The sequence below is a fragment of the Excalfactoria chinensis genome, chromosome 1, assembly GCF_039878825.1.
Source record: "Excalfactoria chinensis isolate bCotChi1 chromosome 1, bCotChi1.hap2, whole genome shotgun sequence".
NCBI classification, from domain to species: Eukaryota; Metazoa; Chordata; class Aves; order Galliformes; family Phasianidae; genus Excalfactoria; species Excalfactoria chinensis.
In genome coordinates this window covers 183,231,307-183,248,931 of record NC_092825.1, presented here as the reverse complement: position 1 = coordinate 183,248,931, position 17,625 = coordinate 183,231,307, and the positions used below count along the sequence as shown (strand labels likewise).

Below are 17,625 nucleotides of genomic sequence, written 5' to 3'. Positions count from 1 at the left end.
AGCTTCAGCTCCGGTTGAACTTTGGCCTTCCTTCTCCCTTCCCTACAGCCCCTGACAACACTCCTGTACTCATCCCGAGAGGACAGGCCCTTTTCCCACATTTTATAAACCTTCTTCTTCCATTTGATCTTATCCATGAGCTCCTTGCTCATCCATGCATGTCTTCCGCCTCCCTTCCCCAATTTCCTTCTCTTAGGAGCTCACGAATCTTGAGCTTGGCAGAAGTGCTGCTTAAATGTTGCCAAGCTCTCATGACCCCTTTTGCATTATAGCACTCTAGCCCATGACACCTCCAATTATGTCCTGCAAACTGTCAAAGTTGGCTCTCCCAAAGTGCAGGATAACAATTCTACTTTTTGCCTTACTTCTTCCACACAGGATCCTGAACTCGACCACCTCATGATCGCTAAATCCCATGGTGCCTCCAGCCTTCACATAACTAGCAAACCCATCCCTGCTGCAAAGGATGCCCAGAAACACCTTTGGACCTTGGACCACCATGGAGAAAGGTGCGTGGGGGAACGAGCTGTGCTGGAGGTTGTATCTAATGACCTGGAAATGGAGCACTTATCCCAAACTACAGAGAGCACCATATGCTCATGTTCAATGTGGTGCAAGTTTGCAGAGTGCACTCTGGGACTCTTCGCATATGCCAGCCCAGTGCAAGTAGTGATGTGGAAAGCTGCAGGTGTTCAACTTTTTTGCTGGGACTGTACTGAGTGAAGAGGAATGGACTTGGACTGAAGTTTGGGTTATTGCTGAGGGATGGCTGTGCGGATGAACCTAATTACTACGTCATACAGGGCAAATGCAGTCTGCAGTCTATAGGATGGACTTGCCAGATGTAAAGGAACAAATGGTGGGTGAATTTGCTGATTAGCAGTGACCATATTCCTGCCTCTCCACTGCTATCAACCTGAGGCAGAGAGAGCAGGGAGCAGAGCCACCCCGTGGGCAGCCCCTGTTGTCAAGGCTGCTGTGCAGACAGAGAGCTCCGAGCAGAGCCAGACCACATTGGAGATGTCCTCTGCACCTGGTAATGCAGACAGAGCAAAAATTCCCAACGGTTTAGAAGCCAGATTGAAAGTCTTTCCTCCATCTTTAATTTCACAGTGAAAGGCAAAGAAAATCTAGCAAGAATGCTCACCATGTACTCCATGAACTGAGGAAGGGCATTTCCTGGAACAAAGAGACACAGCACGAACAGTTCAAATATATGGAAGTCATCAGTATATAAGGAGAACCATTTGTGACACAGACACGGATCAGATTCCCCTCTGCTGGAAGAAGACAACAATCTTGTCCCTGAGTTGCTTGGTTCTCAGCCCATAAATGATGGGGTTTAACGTGGGGGGCAAGAGAAGGTAGAGGTTGGCTACCAATATATGGATCTGCTGAGGGATGCTGTGTCCAAAACGGTGGGTGAGGAATGTGAAAAGACCGGAGACATAAAATGCAAGGATGACAAAGAGGTGGGATACACATGTATTAAAGGCCTTCATCTGTGTGTTGGAGGCAGACAGTTTCAGTACCACCCTCAAGATCATAGTGTAGGACACAGCGATAATGATAATGTCAAACCCTATCACTGCAAAAGCCACAAAGAGGCCATAAGCAGCATTGACTCTGGTGTCTTCACAGACCAGTTTCACCACGGCCATGTGTTCACAATAGGAATGGGAGATGACATGATGCTGGCAGAAGGCCTTCCTACGGAGCAGGAAGCAGCCCGGACTCACCATGAGGACTCCACGCAGCAGCACCAGGCTCCCCAGAGCTGCCACCACCGGCATGGAGAGGATGCTGGAGTGCCGCAGGGGATGGCAAATGGCAAAGTAGCGATCCAAGGCCATGGCCATGAGCACGCCTGACTCCACTGTTGTGAAGTTGTGGACAAAGAACAACTGAACAAGGCAGGAAATGAAGCCAATCTCCCCGGAGCCCCGCCAGAAGATGGCCAGCATTTTGGGCAGCACGGATGTAGAGAGGACCAGGTCAGTGAAGGCCAGCATGGCCAGGAAGAGGTACATGGGCTCGTGCAGGCTTGACTCTGTCTTGATGACGATGAGAAGGATGATGTTCCCCAGCAGAGCTATGACGTACATGATGCAGAAGGGGAAGGCAATCCAGAACTGCTCCTTCTCCAGCCCAGGAATGCCAAGCAGGAAGAAGGTGGGGGGGTGGGAGGAGCCGGTGGAGTTCACAGAAGACATGCAGCCCTTCTTGTCTCTTGCCTACCATGAAGGCTCTTACAGCCTGTAACAAAGCACCCAGCGCCCTCGAGATGATGTGGTCAGCAGCAAGCACAGACTGCGGGGAGATGCGGTGGATTTAGAAGTGCAAGAGAGCCAGCCCTGGGACAGCTGCTTGCACTGGTCCAGGAGAGCACTTTTCCCACAAGCGTCCTGTCAGTTCCCACTTACAAGTGTCCCTGTCTGTCCCACTGTACTGAGTGCTCTTGGAGCAAGCAATAAGGATTGTCACTGGTGCAGATGTACAGCAGCCAAAGTAAACCTGGAAATGGGCACAGAAGGATGCAAAGTCATTAGCAGCAACCCTCCAGCTCAGCAGGAGCTTTGTTCTGAAGCACTGCCTGCTCCTGTAAGCAGAGGCACTGGGCGTTTGCAGTGGGTGAGAAACACCCAATTTGAGAGCAAAGCCCTGAGGCAGTGCTATGGGATTTGGAGAACCCCCCTCAAAGGCAGTGCTCCAGCAGTGCCCATTCCTCTCCTGCAAACACTGCAGCTCACTCAGCCCCTGAACACGGTACATCTCCTGGCATTCTCCCTATAGGTGGGGAATAGGAGTTGGTTGAGAAGCCCTGCAGCACAGACAGGGCAGTGCTGGTGACCTGGCAAGAGCCTTCAGAAATCGCCCTGGGGCCGTGGGCACTTCCATGGCAGAGTGCAGGCAGCAGAAAGAAGGGAGGGCAAGGCATGAGCGAGGAGAGTGAGAGCCTCAGGACCCGCCAAGTTCTGCCCCAACCCTCAATACTCACCCGCCTTCTGCAGGTTTCCAGGCAGGGACTGGGCACTGTGGGGACCAGGAGATATTTATAAGCTGCCAGGTAAATCTTAGCAGGGAGCTCTGAATTTCCCCCACCAATTAACATGTAATTAGTGTGAGCAAAAAGAAACACAAGTCAACTTTTAATCACCCCAGTGCTAATGAGCTGATAGTCTGTGGTGCAGTTTTGGTCTAAAACTATGGTCAGTTTTATGGCAGTTTTCTTGCTGCCTCTTCCATAGTCTGTAGAGTTTCTTGCTCTGTGTTGGGGCTCATTGTGCCTCCCTGTGCTGTTTTTGTGCTGTCCATACTATATGGGATCATACTGGGGCTCCTGCAACCCCCTGTCTTCTCCCCATCAGTGTGCAAACCATGCTCCCACCCTCCCCTCCATCTCTCTCCTTATAGAATCATAGAATTACCCAGGTTGGAAAAGACCTTGAAGATCATCAAGTCCAACCGCAGCCTAACCAGTACCCCATATCTAAAAAAACCTCTGCTAAATCATATCCCTGAGTACCACATCCAAATGGCTTTTAAACACATCCAGGGATGGTGATTCAACCACCTCCCTGTTTATCCCATTCCAGTCCCTAACCACCCTTTCTGTAAAGAAGTTCTTTCTAATATCCAACCTGAACTTGCCCTGGCGCAACTTGAGGCCATTTCCCCTTTTCCTGTCATTTGTCACTAGTGAGAAGAGACCTGCCCCACTCTCACTGTAAGAACCTTTCAGGTACTGGAAGACGGCAGTAAGTACAAAGACATGTCAGTGTCCATCACCCTTATATCCAAAAGAAACAATGGATGGAAATGTCATCTTGCTTAGTCGGGATAGAAACTCCAATTAGCAAGGAGGAAGAGGATGAGGAAGGCTATTTCTGTGCATGGCCGTCCATAAGGTAAAGGAAGTGATCAGCAAGAAGAGGCAAACATGATAGAGGTGTCAGTAACCACCCAAAACGTGTCCCCAACTGAGCTGCAAGTTCTGTGAAAGCATTTCAGGTGGTATCCAGGCCAGCCCTTTGTCTCCTGGATGCTCCACTGTTGGGAATATGGGGCCAACGGAGTGGATTGAGGGAGCAGAATGGGCATTGAGCAGGGATCCCTGATAAGGGATAGGAATATTGTGGACACTATAGTCAAAAGGGGCCGTCCTTCCCTTGCTGGATGTAATTCCTGTCCGAGCACATGGATAGCCTTTCCCATAGGAAAGTCTGTGCCAGCCAGTCAATGATTGAATCACAGAATCACAGAATTGTAGGGATTGGACGGGATCTCTGGAGCTTATTGAGTCCAAGTCCCTTGCAAAGCAGGCTCCCTACAGTGGGCTGCACAGGTGGGTGTCCAGAATGGTCTGGAGTATCTCCAGAGAAGGAGAACCCACAGCCTCTCTGGAAAGCCTGGCCCAGTGATCCGTCATCCCCACTGTGAAGGAATTCATTTGCATTTTGGTGCATAACTTCTGGTGCTCCAATTTATGGCCATTTCCCCTTGTCCTGTCCCCACAGACCATTGAAAATAGGTTCATTGTGTCCTTTTGTCTCCTACACTTCAGATATTTATAAATGTTAATAAGATCACCTCTGAGTCTTAGTTCCTGAAGGCCAAAAAGACCCAGTTCGCTCAGCCTTTCCTCACAGGGGAGATGCTCCAGGCCATTGATCATCTTTGTGGCCTTCTGCAGCACTGGACCCAGCACCGACCCCCAGCGAGCACCGCCACTCACAGCTCTCCAACCACACTCTGCACCGCCGGTCACCACCCTCTGAGCTCGGCCAGTCAGCCTGCTCTCAGCCCACCTCGACGCCCACTCATCTGCCCCACACCTTATCAACTCCTATACTAGGATGTTGTAGGAGGCTGTACCAAAAGCCTTAATGAAGTCGAGGTAGATGATGTCCATGATTCTCCCTCCATATACCCAGGCAATGATGCGAACACAAAAGGCTATGAGGTTGGTCGAGCAGGATCTTCCCTTTGTGAGTCCACGCTGACTATTCCTGATGACCTTGTTCTCTTCCAGTTGCTTGCAGATGTCATCTAGAACAGGCTGTTCCATCACTTTTCCAGGGGCAGAGGTGGGACTGACTAGGCTGCAGTTTCCTGGATCTTGCTTCTTGCCCATTTTGGAGACCACAGTGACACAGGCTATCCTCCAGTCTTCAGGCAGCTCTCCTGTTCTCCAAGACCTGTCAGAGATGATAGAGAGCGGTTCAGCAGTCACCTCTGCCAGCTCCCTCAGCACACGTGGATGCACCCCATCGGGTCCCATGGATTTGTGCACAGTGACCCCACCCAGACTATCTGGGACCGTCCGCTCCTCAACATGAGGGAAGCTCTCAGTTTCCCAGACTCTCTCTCTTCCCTCCAGTGTCCAGGCGTCCTGAGGGGCCATCTTTGAAGTGAAGACCGAAGCAAAGAAGGCATTCAGCATCTCCACCTGTTACAGCATCCCCTGTAGCCAGGACACCACTCTTGTCCAGCAGTGGACCCTCATTGTCCCTGGTCTTCCTTTTACTGTTAACATACATTAAAATGAAAACAAAATTAAAAAAAATAAAATAAATCCTTTCTTATTATACTGTATTTCTTCACCAGCTTCAGCTCCGGTTGAACTCTGGCCTTCCTTCTCCCTTCCCAACAGCCCCTGACAACACTCCTGTACTCATCCCGAGAGGACAGGCCCTTTTCCCACATTTCATAAACCTTCTTCTTCCATTTGATCTTATCCATGAGCTCCTTGCACATCCATGCATGTCTTCCGCCTCCCTTCCCCAATTTCCTTCTCTTAGGGGCTCACAAATCTTGAGCTTGGCAGAAGTGCTGCTTAAATGTTGCCAAACTCTCATGACCCCTTTTGCATTATAGCACTCTAGCCTATGACACTTCCAATTAGGTCCTGCAAACTGTCAAAGTTGGCTCTCCCAAAGTGCAGGATAACAATTCTACTTTTTGCCTTACTTCTTCCACACAGGATCCTGAACTTGACCATCTCATGATCGCTAAATCCCAAGGCGCCCCAGCCTTCACATAACTAGCAAGCCCATCCCTGCTGCAAAGAAGGAGGCCCGGAAACACCTTTGGACCTTGGATCACCATGGAGAAAGGTACGTGGGGGAACGAGCTGTGCTGGAGGTTGTATCTAATGACCTGGAAATGGAGCACTTATCCCAAACTACAGAGAGCACCATGCGCTCATGTTCAACGTGGTGCAAGATTGCAGAGTGCACTCTTGGACTCTTGGCATATGCCAGCCCAGTGCAAGTAGTGATGTGGAAAGCTGCAGGTGTTCAACTTTTTTGCTGGGACTGTACTGAGTGAAGAGGAATGGACTTGGACTGATGTTTGGGTTATTGCTGAGGGATGGCTGTGCGGATGAACCTAATTACTACGTCATAAAGGACAAATGCAGTCTGCAGGCTATAGGATGGACTTGCCAGATGTAAAGGAACAAATGGTGGGTGAATTTGCTGATTAGCAGTGACCATATTCCTGCCTCTCCACTGCTATCAACCTGAGGGAGAGAGAGCAGGGAGCAGAGCCACCCCGTGGGCAGCCCCTGTTGTCAAGGCTGCTGTGCAGACAGAGAGCTCCGAGCAGAGCCAGGCCACATTGGAGATGTCCTCTGCACCTGGTAATGCAGACAGAGCAAAAATTCCCAATGGTGTAAAAGTCAGATTGAAAGACTTTCCTCCATCTTTAATTTCACAGTGAAAGAAAAATAGAATCTAGCAAGAATGCTCACCATGTACTCCATGAACTGAGGAAGGGCATTTCCTGGAACAAAGAGACACAGCACAAACTGTTCAAATATATGGAAGTCATCAATAGATAATGAGAACCATTTGTGACACAGACACGGATCAGATTCCCCTCTGCTGGAAGAAGACAACAATCTTGTCCCTGAGTTGCTTGGTTCTCAGCCCATAAATGATGGGGTTTAACGTGGGGGGCAAGAGAAGGTAGAGGTTGGCCACCAATATATGGATCTGCTGAGGGATGCTGTGTCCAAAGCGGTGGGTGAGGAATGTGAAGAGACCGGAGACATAAAATATAAGCATGACACAGACGTGGGATACACATGTATTAAAGGCCTTCAGCCGTGTGTTGGAGGCTGACAACTTGAGTACCACCCTCAAGATCATAGTGTAGGACACAGCAATCACGGTAAGGTCAAATACTGACACTGTAAAAACCACAAAGAGGCCATAAGCAGCATTGACTCTGGTGTCCTCACATACCAGCTTCACCACAGCCATGTGTTCACAGTAGGAATGGGAGATGACACGATGCTGGCAGAAGGCCTTCCTACGGAGCAGGAAACAGGCAGGACTCACCATGAGGACTCCACGCAGCAGCACCAGGCTCCCCAGAGCTGCCACCATCGGCATGGAGAGGATGCTGGAGTACCGCAGGGGATGGCAAATGGCAAAGTAGCGATCCAAGGCCATGGCCATGAGCACGCCTGACTCCACTGTTGTGAAGTTGTGGACAAAGAACAACTGAACAAGGCAGGAAATGAAGCCAATCTCCCCGGAGCCCCGCCAGAAGGTGGCCAGCATTTTGGGCAGCACGGATGTAGAGAGGACCAGGTCAGTGAAGGCCAGCATGGCCAGGAAGAGGTACATGGGCTCGTGCAGGCTTGACTCTGTCTTGATGACGATGAGAAGGATGATGTTCCCCAGCAGAGCTATGACGTACATGATGCAGAAGGGGAAGGCAATCCAGAACTGCTCCTTCTCCAGCCCAGGAATGCCAAGCAGGAAGAAGGTGGGGGGGTGGGAGGAGCCGGTGGAGTTCACAGAAGACATGCAGCCCTTCTTGTCTCTTGCCTACCATGAAGGCTCTTACAGCCTGTAACAAAGCACCCAGCGCCCTCGAGATGATGTGGTCAGCAGCAAGCACAGACTGCGGGGAGATGCGGTGGATTTAGAAGTGCAAGAGAGCCAGCCCTGGGACAGCTGCTTGCACTGGTCCAGGAGAGCACTTTTCCCACAAGCGTCCTGTCAGTTCCCACTTACAAGTGTCCCTGTCTGTCCCACTGTACTGAGTGCTCTTGGAGCAAGCAATAAGGATTGTCACTGGTGCAGATGAACAGCAGCCAAAGTAAACCTGGAAATGGGCACAGAGAGGATGCAAAGTCATTAGCAGCAACCCTCCAGCTCAGCAGGAGCTTTGTTCTGAAGCACTGCCTGCTCCTGTAAGCAGAGGCACTGGGCGTTTGCAGTGGGTGAGGAACACCCAATTTGAGAGCAAAGCCCTGAGGCAGTGCTATGGGATTTGGAGAACCCCCCTCAAAGGCAGTGCTCCAGCAGTGCCCATTCCTCTCCTGCAAGCACTGCAGCTCACTCAGCCCCTGAACACTGCTCATCTCCTGGCATTGTCCCCATAGGTGGGGAAAAGGGGTTGGTTGAGAAGCCCTGCAGCACAGACAGGGCAGTGCTGGTGACCTGGCAAGAGCCTTCAGAAATCGCCCTGGGGTCGTGGGCACTTCCATGGCAGAGTGCAGGCAGCAGAAAGAAGGGAGGGCAAGGCATGAGCAGGGAGAGTGAGAGCCTTAGGACCCGCCAAGTTCTGCCCCAACCCTCAATACTCACCCACCTTCTGCAGGTATCCAGGCAGGGACTGGGCACTGTGGGGACCAGGAGATATTTATAAGCTGCCAGGTAAATCTTAGCAGGGAGTTCCGAATTTCCCCTGTCAATTATCTTGTAATTAGGGAGAGCAAAAAGAAACACAAGTCAACTTTTAATCACCCCAGTGCTAATGAGCTGATAGTCTGTGGTGCCGTTTTGGTCTAAAACTTTGGTCAGTTTTATGGCAGTTTTCTCACAGTCTCTTCCATAGTCTGTTGAGTTTCTTGCTCTGTGTTGGGGTGCATTGTGCCTCCCTGTGCTGTTTTTGTGCTGTCCACACAATATGGGATCATGGAATGGATGGGTTGGAAGGGACTCGTACAGGTCTTCAGGGTCATGCCCCCTGGGTGCCATACTGGGGCTCCAGCAACCCCCTGTCCTCTCCCCATCAGTGTGCAAACCATGCTCCCACCCTCCCCTCCATCTCTCTCCTTATAGAATCATAGAATTACCCAGGTTGGAAAAGACCTTGAAGATCATCAAGTCCAACCGCAGCCGATCCAGTACCCTATATCTAAAAAAACCTCTGCTAAATCATATCCCTGAGTACCACATCCAAATGGCTTTTAAACACATCCAGGGATGGCGATTCAACCACCTCCCTGTTTAGCCCATTCCAGTACCTAACTACCCTTTCTGTAAAGAAGTTCTTTCTAATATCCAACCTAATCTTGCCCTGGCGCAACTTGAGGCCATTTCCCCTTTTCCTGTCACTTGTCACTAGTGAGAAGAGACCTGCCCCACTCTCACTGTAAGAACCTTTCAGGTACTGGAAGACGGCAATAAGTACCAAGACATGTCAGTGTCCATCACCCTTCTATCCAAAAGAAACAATGGATGCAAATACCAACTTGCTTAGTCGGGATAGAAACTCCAATTAGCATGGAGGAAGAGGATGAGGAAAGCTACTTCTGTGCATGGCCATCCACAAGGTAAAGGAAGAGATCAACAAGAAGAAGTAAACATCATAGAAGTGTCACTAACCACCCAAAACGTGTCCCTGACTGAGCTGCAAGTTCTGTGAAAGCATTTCAGGTGGTATCCAGGCCAGCCCTTTGTCTCCTGGATGCTCCACTGTTGGGAATATGGGGCCAACGGAGTGGACTGAGGGAGCAGAATGGGCATTGAGCAGGGATCCCTGATAAGGGATAGGAATATTGTGGACACTATAGTCAAAAGGGGCCGTCCTTCCCTTGCTGGAATATTGTGGACTGCCTGCCACAGTCAGCCTGCCTGGAGCCTGGAGCAGGGCCTGGTGCACTCGATGGAGCTGCTGCTGGTCTCCCAGGCAGGTGGGGAGGAAGCTGCATCCCTTGGTCTGCAGGGAATGAAGGAAGACTTCAAGGCTTTGGCACGGATGGTGAATGTGTCTGGGGTGCAAGATATTTCCTCTTCCTTCCGTCCTTTTTTGGGTCATGACGTGGGAAGGAAAGGAAGGATCCCATCCATAAGTGCTTGACTAAGAGACTGGTCCTGCAGGCAGGTCTTTGGATTGTTTGATAACGGCTGGTTTTCGAAGACACCAGTCCTGACAGTAATACATGGGAGAGGTTTATCTCACAGGGCAAAAGGGTTCTGGGACGGGAATTAACGGGACTCCTCTGGAGAGCTTGGAACTAGATTGGAAGGGGAATGGGGCTGTAACTGGGCTTGCACTGGTGGGGCAGCGCTGTGGTACTGATGAAGACCAGGAGGCCTCCCATCCCCCTAGGATGAAACCAGCACGCTCAGCTGACTGGGCTTCAGTAGGGCCAACTTTGATCCTTCCCAGCAATTCCTAAGGGAAGTCCTGTGGGACAGAGTACTTGGAGGTAGAGGGAACCAAGATAGTTGGTTAGCATTTAAGGACTGCTTCTTCCAAGCTCAAGATCAGAGCATCCCAACAGGTAGGAAGTCAAGAAAGGGAGCCAGGAGACTTGCATGGTTAAACAGGGAACCGCTGGGCAAGCTCAAGTGGAAGAGGAGAGCGTCCAGATCATGGAAGGAGGGGCTGGCCACTTGGGAGAAAAACAAGACTGTTGTCAGAGTGTTTGGTGGGGGCAACTAAAAAAGTTAAGGCCTCCTTTGAATTAAACCTTATGAGAGGGGTCAAGGAAAACAGAAAGGGCTTCTTCCAAGATATTGTAAATAAAACTAGCACTAGGGGCAATGTAGGCCCCCTGACGAATGAGGTGGGTGCCCTGGTGACAGAAGGAGCAGAGAAGGCAGGGTTATTGAATGCCTTCTTTGTCCACACTGCTGGAGGCTGTCCTGAAGAGCCCCATAGTCCTGAAGCCCCAGAGGAAGTCAGAATAAAGGAGGAGTTTGCCTCGGTGGATGAGTTCTGCGTTAAGGACCAGTCAAGGAATATGGACATCCATAAATCCAGCGGTCCTGATGGGATGCACCCACAGGTGCTGAGGGAGTTGGGGGAATTCATTGCTAAGCCACTCTCCATCATCTTTGGTAAGCTGTGGGGTATGGGAGAGGTGCCTGAGGACTGCAGGAAAGCAATTGTCATTCCAGCCTTCAGAAAGGGCAAGAAGGAGAACCCAGGAAACTACAGGCCGGTCAGCCTTTCCTCCATCCCTGGAAAGGTGATGGAAGAAATTATCCTTGGCACTGTCTCCAGGTATATCAAGGATAAGAAGGTCATTAGAGGCAAGTCAGCATGGCTTCACCAAGGGGAAGAAATTCATGACCAACCTGAAGGCCTTTTACGAAGACCTAACCAGGTGGACGCATGACGGTACAGCAGAGGATGTGGTCTGTCTTGATTTCAGTTGAGCATATGACACCGTCTCCCACAGCATCCTCTCAGCTAAACTGAGGAAGTGTGGTCTGGACAATTGGAGTAGTGGGGTGGACGGCTGGAGAAAAGAAGCCAGAGGGTTATGGGTAATGAAATGGAGTCTTGTTGGAGGCCTGTATCTATTCAAGTCCCTCAGGGGTCGATACTGGGACCAGTACATGAGAATAAGAAATCCTTTTACAAATATATCAATGGTAAGAGAAGAACCAAGGAAAATGTCCACCCCTTACTTGATGCAGCGGGGAATGTGACCACTGAGGATAAGGGGAAGGTTGAGGTCCTCAACGCCTTCTTAACATCTGCCTTCAATGGGCAGACCAGTTATCCTCAGGGCACTTTACGCCCCGATCTGGAAGTCAGTGATGGAACGCAGAATACACCCCAGTGATTCAGGTGCAGACAGTTAAAGAGCTCCTCCTCCACCTGGACTGACACAAGTCCATGGGACCAGACGGGCTCCACGTTTGGGTGCTGAGGTAGCTGGTGGGGGTGATTGCTGAGCCGCTCTCCACCATCTACCAGCGCTCCTGGTTAACTGGAGAGGTCCCAGAGGACTGGAGCCTTGCCGATGTGATTCCCATCTACAAGAAGGGCCATAAGGGGGATCCGGGGAACTACAGGCCTGTCAGCCTGACCTCGGTACTGGGGAAAATGATCCTTGGCAATGTCTCCGGGAATATCAAGGAAAAGAGGGTCATTTTACTGCAGAGACAAGCTACAGAGCAGGTGAGACTGCGCAGGGCAAGGGATCTGGAGTAGAAACAGCCCATAGAAAAGCTCTTTTTTAAGGATTTTCTGAGGGCAGTAACAGCGCTTTGCTTGTGCTGGGGAGCTGACGGCTTGTGGGCAGGCTCCTGAGTCATCAGGGGCGGAGCTGACACAGTTGGGAACGTGTTGTTGCTGGCCATCAAGGTCAGCGCCTGACAACAGGCTTTACAGAGCCTTAAGGAGCCAGCTGCCACCCACAGCTCATCCCAGGTTGGTGTGCACTGCTGTTGCTCATAGTGAGCCCAGTTGTTCAGTGAGTGAGCATTGCTCTGCAGCCTGGTGGGTGATACAGCTGTGCTTGTAGGAGGTGGCTCAAGCGGTGAGGACTGTACTCAGCATTGGTGAGGCCTCACCTCGAGTACTGTGTCCAGTTTTGGGCACCTCAGCACAGGAAGGACATGGAGGTACTGGAGCAGGTCCAGAGAAGGGCAACGAGGCTCGTTAAGGGCTTGGAGAATCAGCCCTACGAGGAGAGACTAAGGAAGCTGGGGCTGTTTAGCCTGAGGAAGAGGAGGCTGAGGGGAGACCTTATTGCTGTCTTCCAGTACCTGAAAGGTTCTTACAGTGAGAGTGGGGCAGGTCTCTTCTCACTACTGACTTGTGACAGGACGAGGGGAAATGGCCTCAAGTTGCGCCAGGGCAAGTTTAGGTTGGATATTAGAAAGAACTTCTTTACAGAAAGGGTGGTTAGGGACTGGAATGGGCTCCCCAAGGAGGTGGTTGAATCGCCATCCCTGGATGTGTTTAAGAGCCGTTTGGATGTGGTACTCAGGGATATGATTTAGCAGAGGTTTGTTGTTGTGATATTGTTTTGTGGTTGTTTTTAAAGAGATAGGCTACTGGTTAGGCTGCAGTTGGACTTGATGATCTTCAAGGTCTTTTCCAACCTGAGTAATTCTATGATTCTATGATTCTATTGGCCTTCCTTGTGTAGCTTTCCAGTTCAATTGGTGATCTCTGAGACTGCAGGCCTCATTGTGGGCTCTACCAGACCGAGGTCCTATTCCACGAAATCCGTGGCAAGGCAGCGGAGGGCCAGCCCAGGAATGTGGAGTTTCAGGATTCCTCTACAGGAACTGTACAATTCCTGTAGTAAAACAAGCCGCTCTCCACCATCTACCAGCGCTCCTGGTTAACTGGAGAGGTCCCAGAGGACTGGAGCCTTGCCGATGTGATTCCCATCTACAAGAAGGGCCGTAAGGGGGATCCGGGGAACTACAGGCCTGTCAGCCTGACCTCGGTACTGGGGAAAGTTCTGGAGCAAATCATCTTGGGTGAGATCACACGGCACGTGCGAGGCATCCAGGGGATCAGGCCCAACCAGCATGGGTTCATGAAAGACAGGTTGTACTTAACCAACCTCATCTCCTTCTATGACTGGGTGACCAGGCTGGTAGATGAGGGTAAGGCAGTTGATGTGGTCTACCTGGACTTCAGCAAAGCCTTTGTCATGGTTTCTCACAGTATTGTCCTGAGGAAACTGGCTGCCCGTGGCCTAGACAGGTCTACCCTCCTTTGGGTAAGGAACTGGCTGGAGGGTCGTGCCCAGCAGGTAGTGGTTAATGGAGTTAAGTCCAGCTGGTGACCTGTTACAAGTGGTGTCCCCAGGGGTTCAGTGCTGGGGCCCATCTTGTTTAATATCTTCATTAATGACCTGGATGAGGACACTGAGTAAGCCCACAGTACGTGTTCAGATGACACCAAGCTGGGAGGTGGTGTTGATCTGCCCGAGGGTAGGAAGGCCCTCCAGAGGGATCTGGATAGGCTGAATCGCTGGGCTGAGGTGGATGGGATGAGGTTCAACAAGGCCAAGTGCCGGGTCCTGCACTTTGGCCACAATAACCCCATGCAGTGCTATAGGATTGGGGCTGAGTGGCTGGATGACTGTGAAGAGGAAAGGGACCTGGGGGTGCTGGTTGATGCTGGGCTGAACATGAGCCGACAGTGTGCCCAGGTGGCCAAGAAGGCCAACAGCATCCTGGCCTGTATAAGATGTAGTGTGGCCAGCAGGAGCAGAGAGGTGATCATCCCTCTGTACTCAGCTCTGGTGAGGCCGCATCTCGAGTTCTGTGTTCAGTTTTGGGCTCCTCCCTACAAGAAAGACATGGAGGCCCTGGAACGTGTCCAGAGAAGGGCAACAAAACTGGTGAGGGGTCTGGAGCACAAGTCTTATGAGGAGCGGCTGAGGGAGCTGGGATTGTTTAGCCTGGAGAAGAGGAGGCTCAGGGGAGACCTCACTGCACTCTACAACTTCCTGAAGGGAGGCTGTGATGAGGAGGAGCTTGGCCTCTTCTGCCAGGCAACGGACAGGACCCGAGGAAATGGCCACAAATTGTATCAGATGAGGTTTAGACTGGATGTAAGAAGGAACTTTTCCTCTCAGAGAGTGGTCAGGCACTGCAATGGCTGCCCAGGGAGGCGGTGGAGTCACCATCCCTGGCAGTGTTCAAGAGGAGCTAGGAGATATGGGTTAGGGGTTTGCTGTAGCTATGGTAAAGGCTGGATGGTTCTACTACATGATCTTAAAGGTCCTTTCCAACCTTGTGATTCTATGATTCTGCATCAGGAAGTTATAGAGAGCAATAAGGTCTCCCCTGAGCCTCCTCTTCTCCAGATGAATAGTCCCAGCTCTTTCAGACTCTCCTCATAAGCCCTGTGCTCCAGACCCCTCACCAGCTTTGTTGTCCTCCTTTGAACACGTAATATTGAAATGTAATTAAATACAACAGGGGCAGGCATAGAGCCTTGCATCTGGGCAAGAACAGCTCCAGGTGACAGCATGAGTTGGGTAGTGACCTGCTGGGGAGCAGTGCTGTGGAAAGGGACCTGAGCATCCTGGTGGACAGCTGGATGACTATGAGCCAGCAGTGAGCCCTTGTGACCAAGCATGTTATCCTGGGGTGTGTTGGCAGGGTGGCTTTTAGTAGGGCGAGAGAGGTTCTCTCCTCCCTCTGCTTTGGCCTGGTGAGACCACATCTGCAATACTGTGTCCAGTTCTGGGCCCCTGAGTTCAAGAAGGACCAGGAACTGCTTGAGAGAGACCAGCACATCGCCACAAGTATGATGAAGGGAGTGGAGCATCTCCCTTACAAGAAGAGGCTGAGGTAGCTGGGTGTCTTTAGCTTGGAGAAGGAGACTGAGGGGTGATGTCATTGATGTTTATAACTGTGTAAAGGTTGAGTGTCATGAGGATGGAGCCAGGCCCTTCTCAGTGACATCCAGTGTCACCAGCCTCCAAGGAGGAGGGCTGCTACAGGCAGATCTTTTGGAGGCACTCAAGTCTAGGAGTCAGACTGGAACTATTTGCATATGAAGAATATTTATTTGCCAATAGTGAAAGCAATTGAAGATCCAGGAATGTGTATTCTGGGAGGTGTAACACAAAGGTTGGACTGAATGTCTTTATGTCGCCTTTAGTCACAAAGTGATAGGAGAAGAAACTGCAATGACACCATGCAGTAAAAAGGGGTATTTCTCAAAATAAGGGGTCATAGAGTTCACTCCATAAGTTTACCAGAATTAGCTAACACTTACAGGCTCAGTGGATGGCACATAGACACTGGTCAGATTCCCTTCTTCTGTAGGAGGACAGCTATCTTGTCCCTGAGTTGCTTGGTTCTGACCCCGTAAATGATGGGGTTTAACGTGGGGGGCACCAACATGTAGAGGTGGGCCACCAATATATGGACCTGCTGGGGGATGCTGTGTCCAAAACGGTGGGTGAGAGTGGAGAATAAGGCAGGGACGTAAAATGCAAGGATGACAAAGATGTGGGATACACATGTATTAAAGGCCTTCAGCTGTGCATCTGAGGATGACAGCTTGAGTACCGCCCGCAGGATCATAGTGTAGGACACAGCAATCACGATAATGTCAAATCCAGTCACTATAATAGCCACAAAGAGGCCATAAGCAGCATTGACTCTGGTGTCCTCACATACCAGCTTCACCACGGCCATGTTTTCACAGTAGGAGTTGGAGATGACACGATGCTGGCAGAAGGCCTTCCTACGGAGCAGGAAGCAGCCCGGACTCACCATGAGGACTCCACGCAGTAGCACCAGGCTCCCCAGAGCTGCCACCATCGGCATGGAGAGGATGCTGGAGTACCGCAGGGGATGGCAAATGGCAAAATAGCGATCCAAGGCCATGGCCATGAGCACACCTGACTCAACTATTGTGAAGTTGTGGACAAAGAACAACTGAACAAGGCAGGAAATAAAGCCAATCTCCCCGGAGCCCCACCAGAAGATAGCGAGCATTTTGGGCAGCACGGATGTAGAGAGGACCAGGTCAGTGAAGGCCAGCATGGCCAGGAAGAGGTACATGGGCTCGTGCAGGCTTGACTCTGTCTTGATGACGATGAGAAGGATGATGTTCCCCAGCAGAGCTATGATGTACATGATGCAGAAGGGGAAGGCAATCCAGAACTGCTCCTTCTCCAGCCCAGGAATGCCAAGCAGGAAGAAGGTGGGGGGGTGGGAGGAGCCGGTGGAGTTCACAGAAGACATGCAGCCCTTCTTGTCTCTTGCCTACCCTGAGTTTCCTTACAGCTGGTGACAAAGCTCTCAGCACCCTTGAGGTGATGTGGTCAGCAGCAAGTACAGACTGCAGTGAGATTCAGTGGATTTAGAAGAGAGCCAGCCCTGGGACAGCTGCTTGCACTGGTCCAGGAGAGCACTTTTCCCACAAGCGTCCTGTCAGTTCCCACTTACAAGTGTCCATGGCTGTCCCTCTGTACTGAGTGCTCTTGGAGCAAGCAAAGCGGATTGTCACTGGTACAGATGCACAGCATCCCAAAGTAAACCTGGAAATGGGCACAGAGAGGATGCAAAGTCATTAGCAGAAACCCTCCAGCTCAGCAGGAGCTTTGTTCTGAAGCACTGCCTGCTCCTGTAAGCAGAGGCACTGGGCGTTTGCAGTGGGTGAGGAACACTCAATTTGAGAGCAAAGCCCTGAGGCAGTGCTATGGGATTTGGAGAACCCCCCCTCAAAGGCAGTGCTCCAGCAGTGCCCATTCCTCTCCTGCAAACACTGCAGCTCACTCAGCCCCTGAGCACGGCTCATCTCCTGGCATTGTCCCCATAGGTGGGGAAAAGGAGTTGGTTGAGAAGCCCTGCAGCACAGACAGGGCAGTGCTGGTGACCTGGCAAGAGCCTTCAGAAATTGCCCTGGGGCCGTGGGCACTTCAATGGCAGAGTGCAGGCAGCAGAAAGAAGGGAGGGCAAGGCATGAGCGAGGAGAGTGAGAGCCTCAGGACCCGCCAAGTTCTGCCCCAACCCTCAATACTCACCAGCCTTCTGCAGGTTTCCCAGGCAGGGACTGGGCACTGTGGGGACCAGGAGATATTTATAAGCTGCCAGGAAAATCTTAGCAGGGAGTTCTGAATTTCCCCCGCCAATTAACATGTAATTAGTGTGA

General features: G+C 51.1%; 3 protein-coding genes across 3 annotated transcripts; all 3 read right to left on the bottom strand.

The window, feature by feature from the left end:
- Positions 1-1,265: 1,265 nt before the first annotated feature.
- Positions 1,266-2,264, bottom strand: LOC140257119 (olfactory receptor 52R1-like). The gene has a single exon (XM_072346155.1). It carries the CDS (start codon positions 2,211-2,213, stop codon positions 1,266-1,268), a length of 948 nt encoding a protein of 315 aa, XP_072202256.1. The 5' UTR covers positions 2,214-2,264.
- Positions 2,265-6,872: 4,608 nt separating this feature from the next.
- LOC140257691 (olfactory receptor 52R1-like) lies at positions 6,873-7,871 on the bottom strand. Its single transcript, XM_072347175.1, has one exon. The coding sequence runs from the start codon at positions 7,818-7,820 to the stop codon at positions 6,873-6,875; it is 948 nt and encodes a 315-aa protein (XP_072203276.1). The 5' UTR covers positions 7,821-7,871.
- A 7,896-nt stretch (positions 7,872-15,767) lies between these two features.
- Positions 15,768-16,715, bottom strand: LOC140255937 (olfactory receptor 52R1-like). The gene has a single exon (XM_072343958.1). It carries the CDS (start codon positions 16,713-16,715, stop codon positions 15,768-15,770), a length of 948 nt encoding a protein of 315 aa, XP_072200059.1.
- Positions 16,716-17,625: the final 910 nt, after the last annotated feature.

Excerpts from the sequence above, each read along its gene's own strand:
- LOC140257119 (XM_072346155.1), bottom strand. The coding sequence starts at position 2,213 with ATGTCTTCTGTGAACTCCACCGGCTCCTCCCACCCCCCCACCTTCTTC.
- LOC140257691 (XM_072347175.1), bottom strand. The coding sequence starts at position 7,820 with ATGTCTTCTGTGAACTCCACCGGCTCCTCCCACCCCCCCACCTTCTTC.
- LOC140255937 (XM_072343958.1), bottom strand. The coding sequence starts at position 16,715 with ATGTCTTCTGTGAACTCCACCGGCTCCTCCCACCCCCCCACCTTCTTC.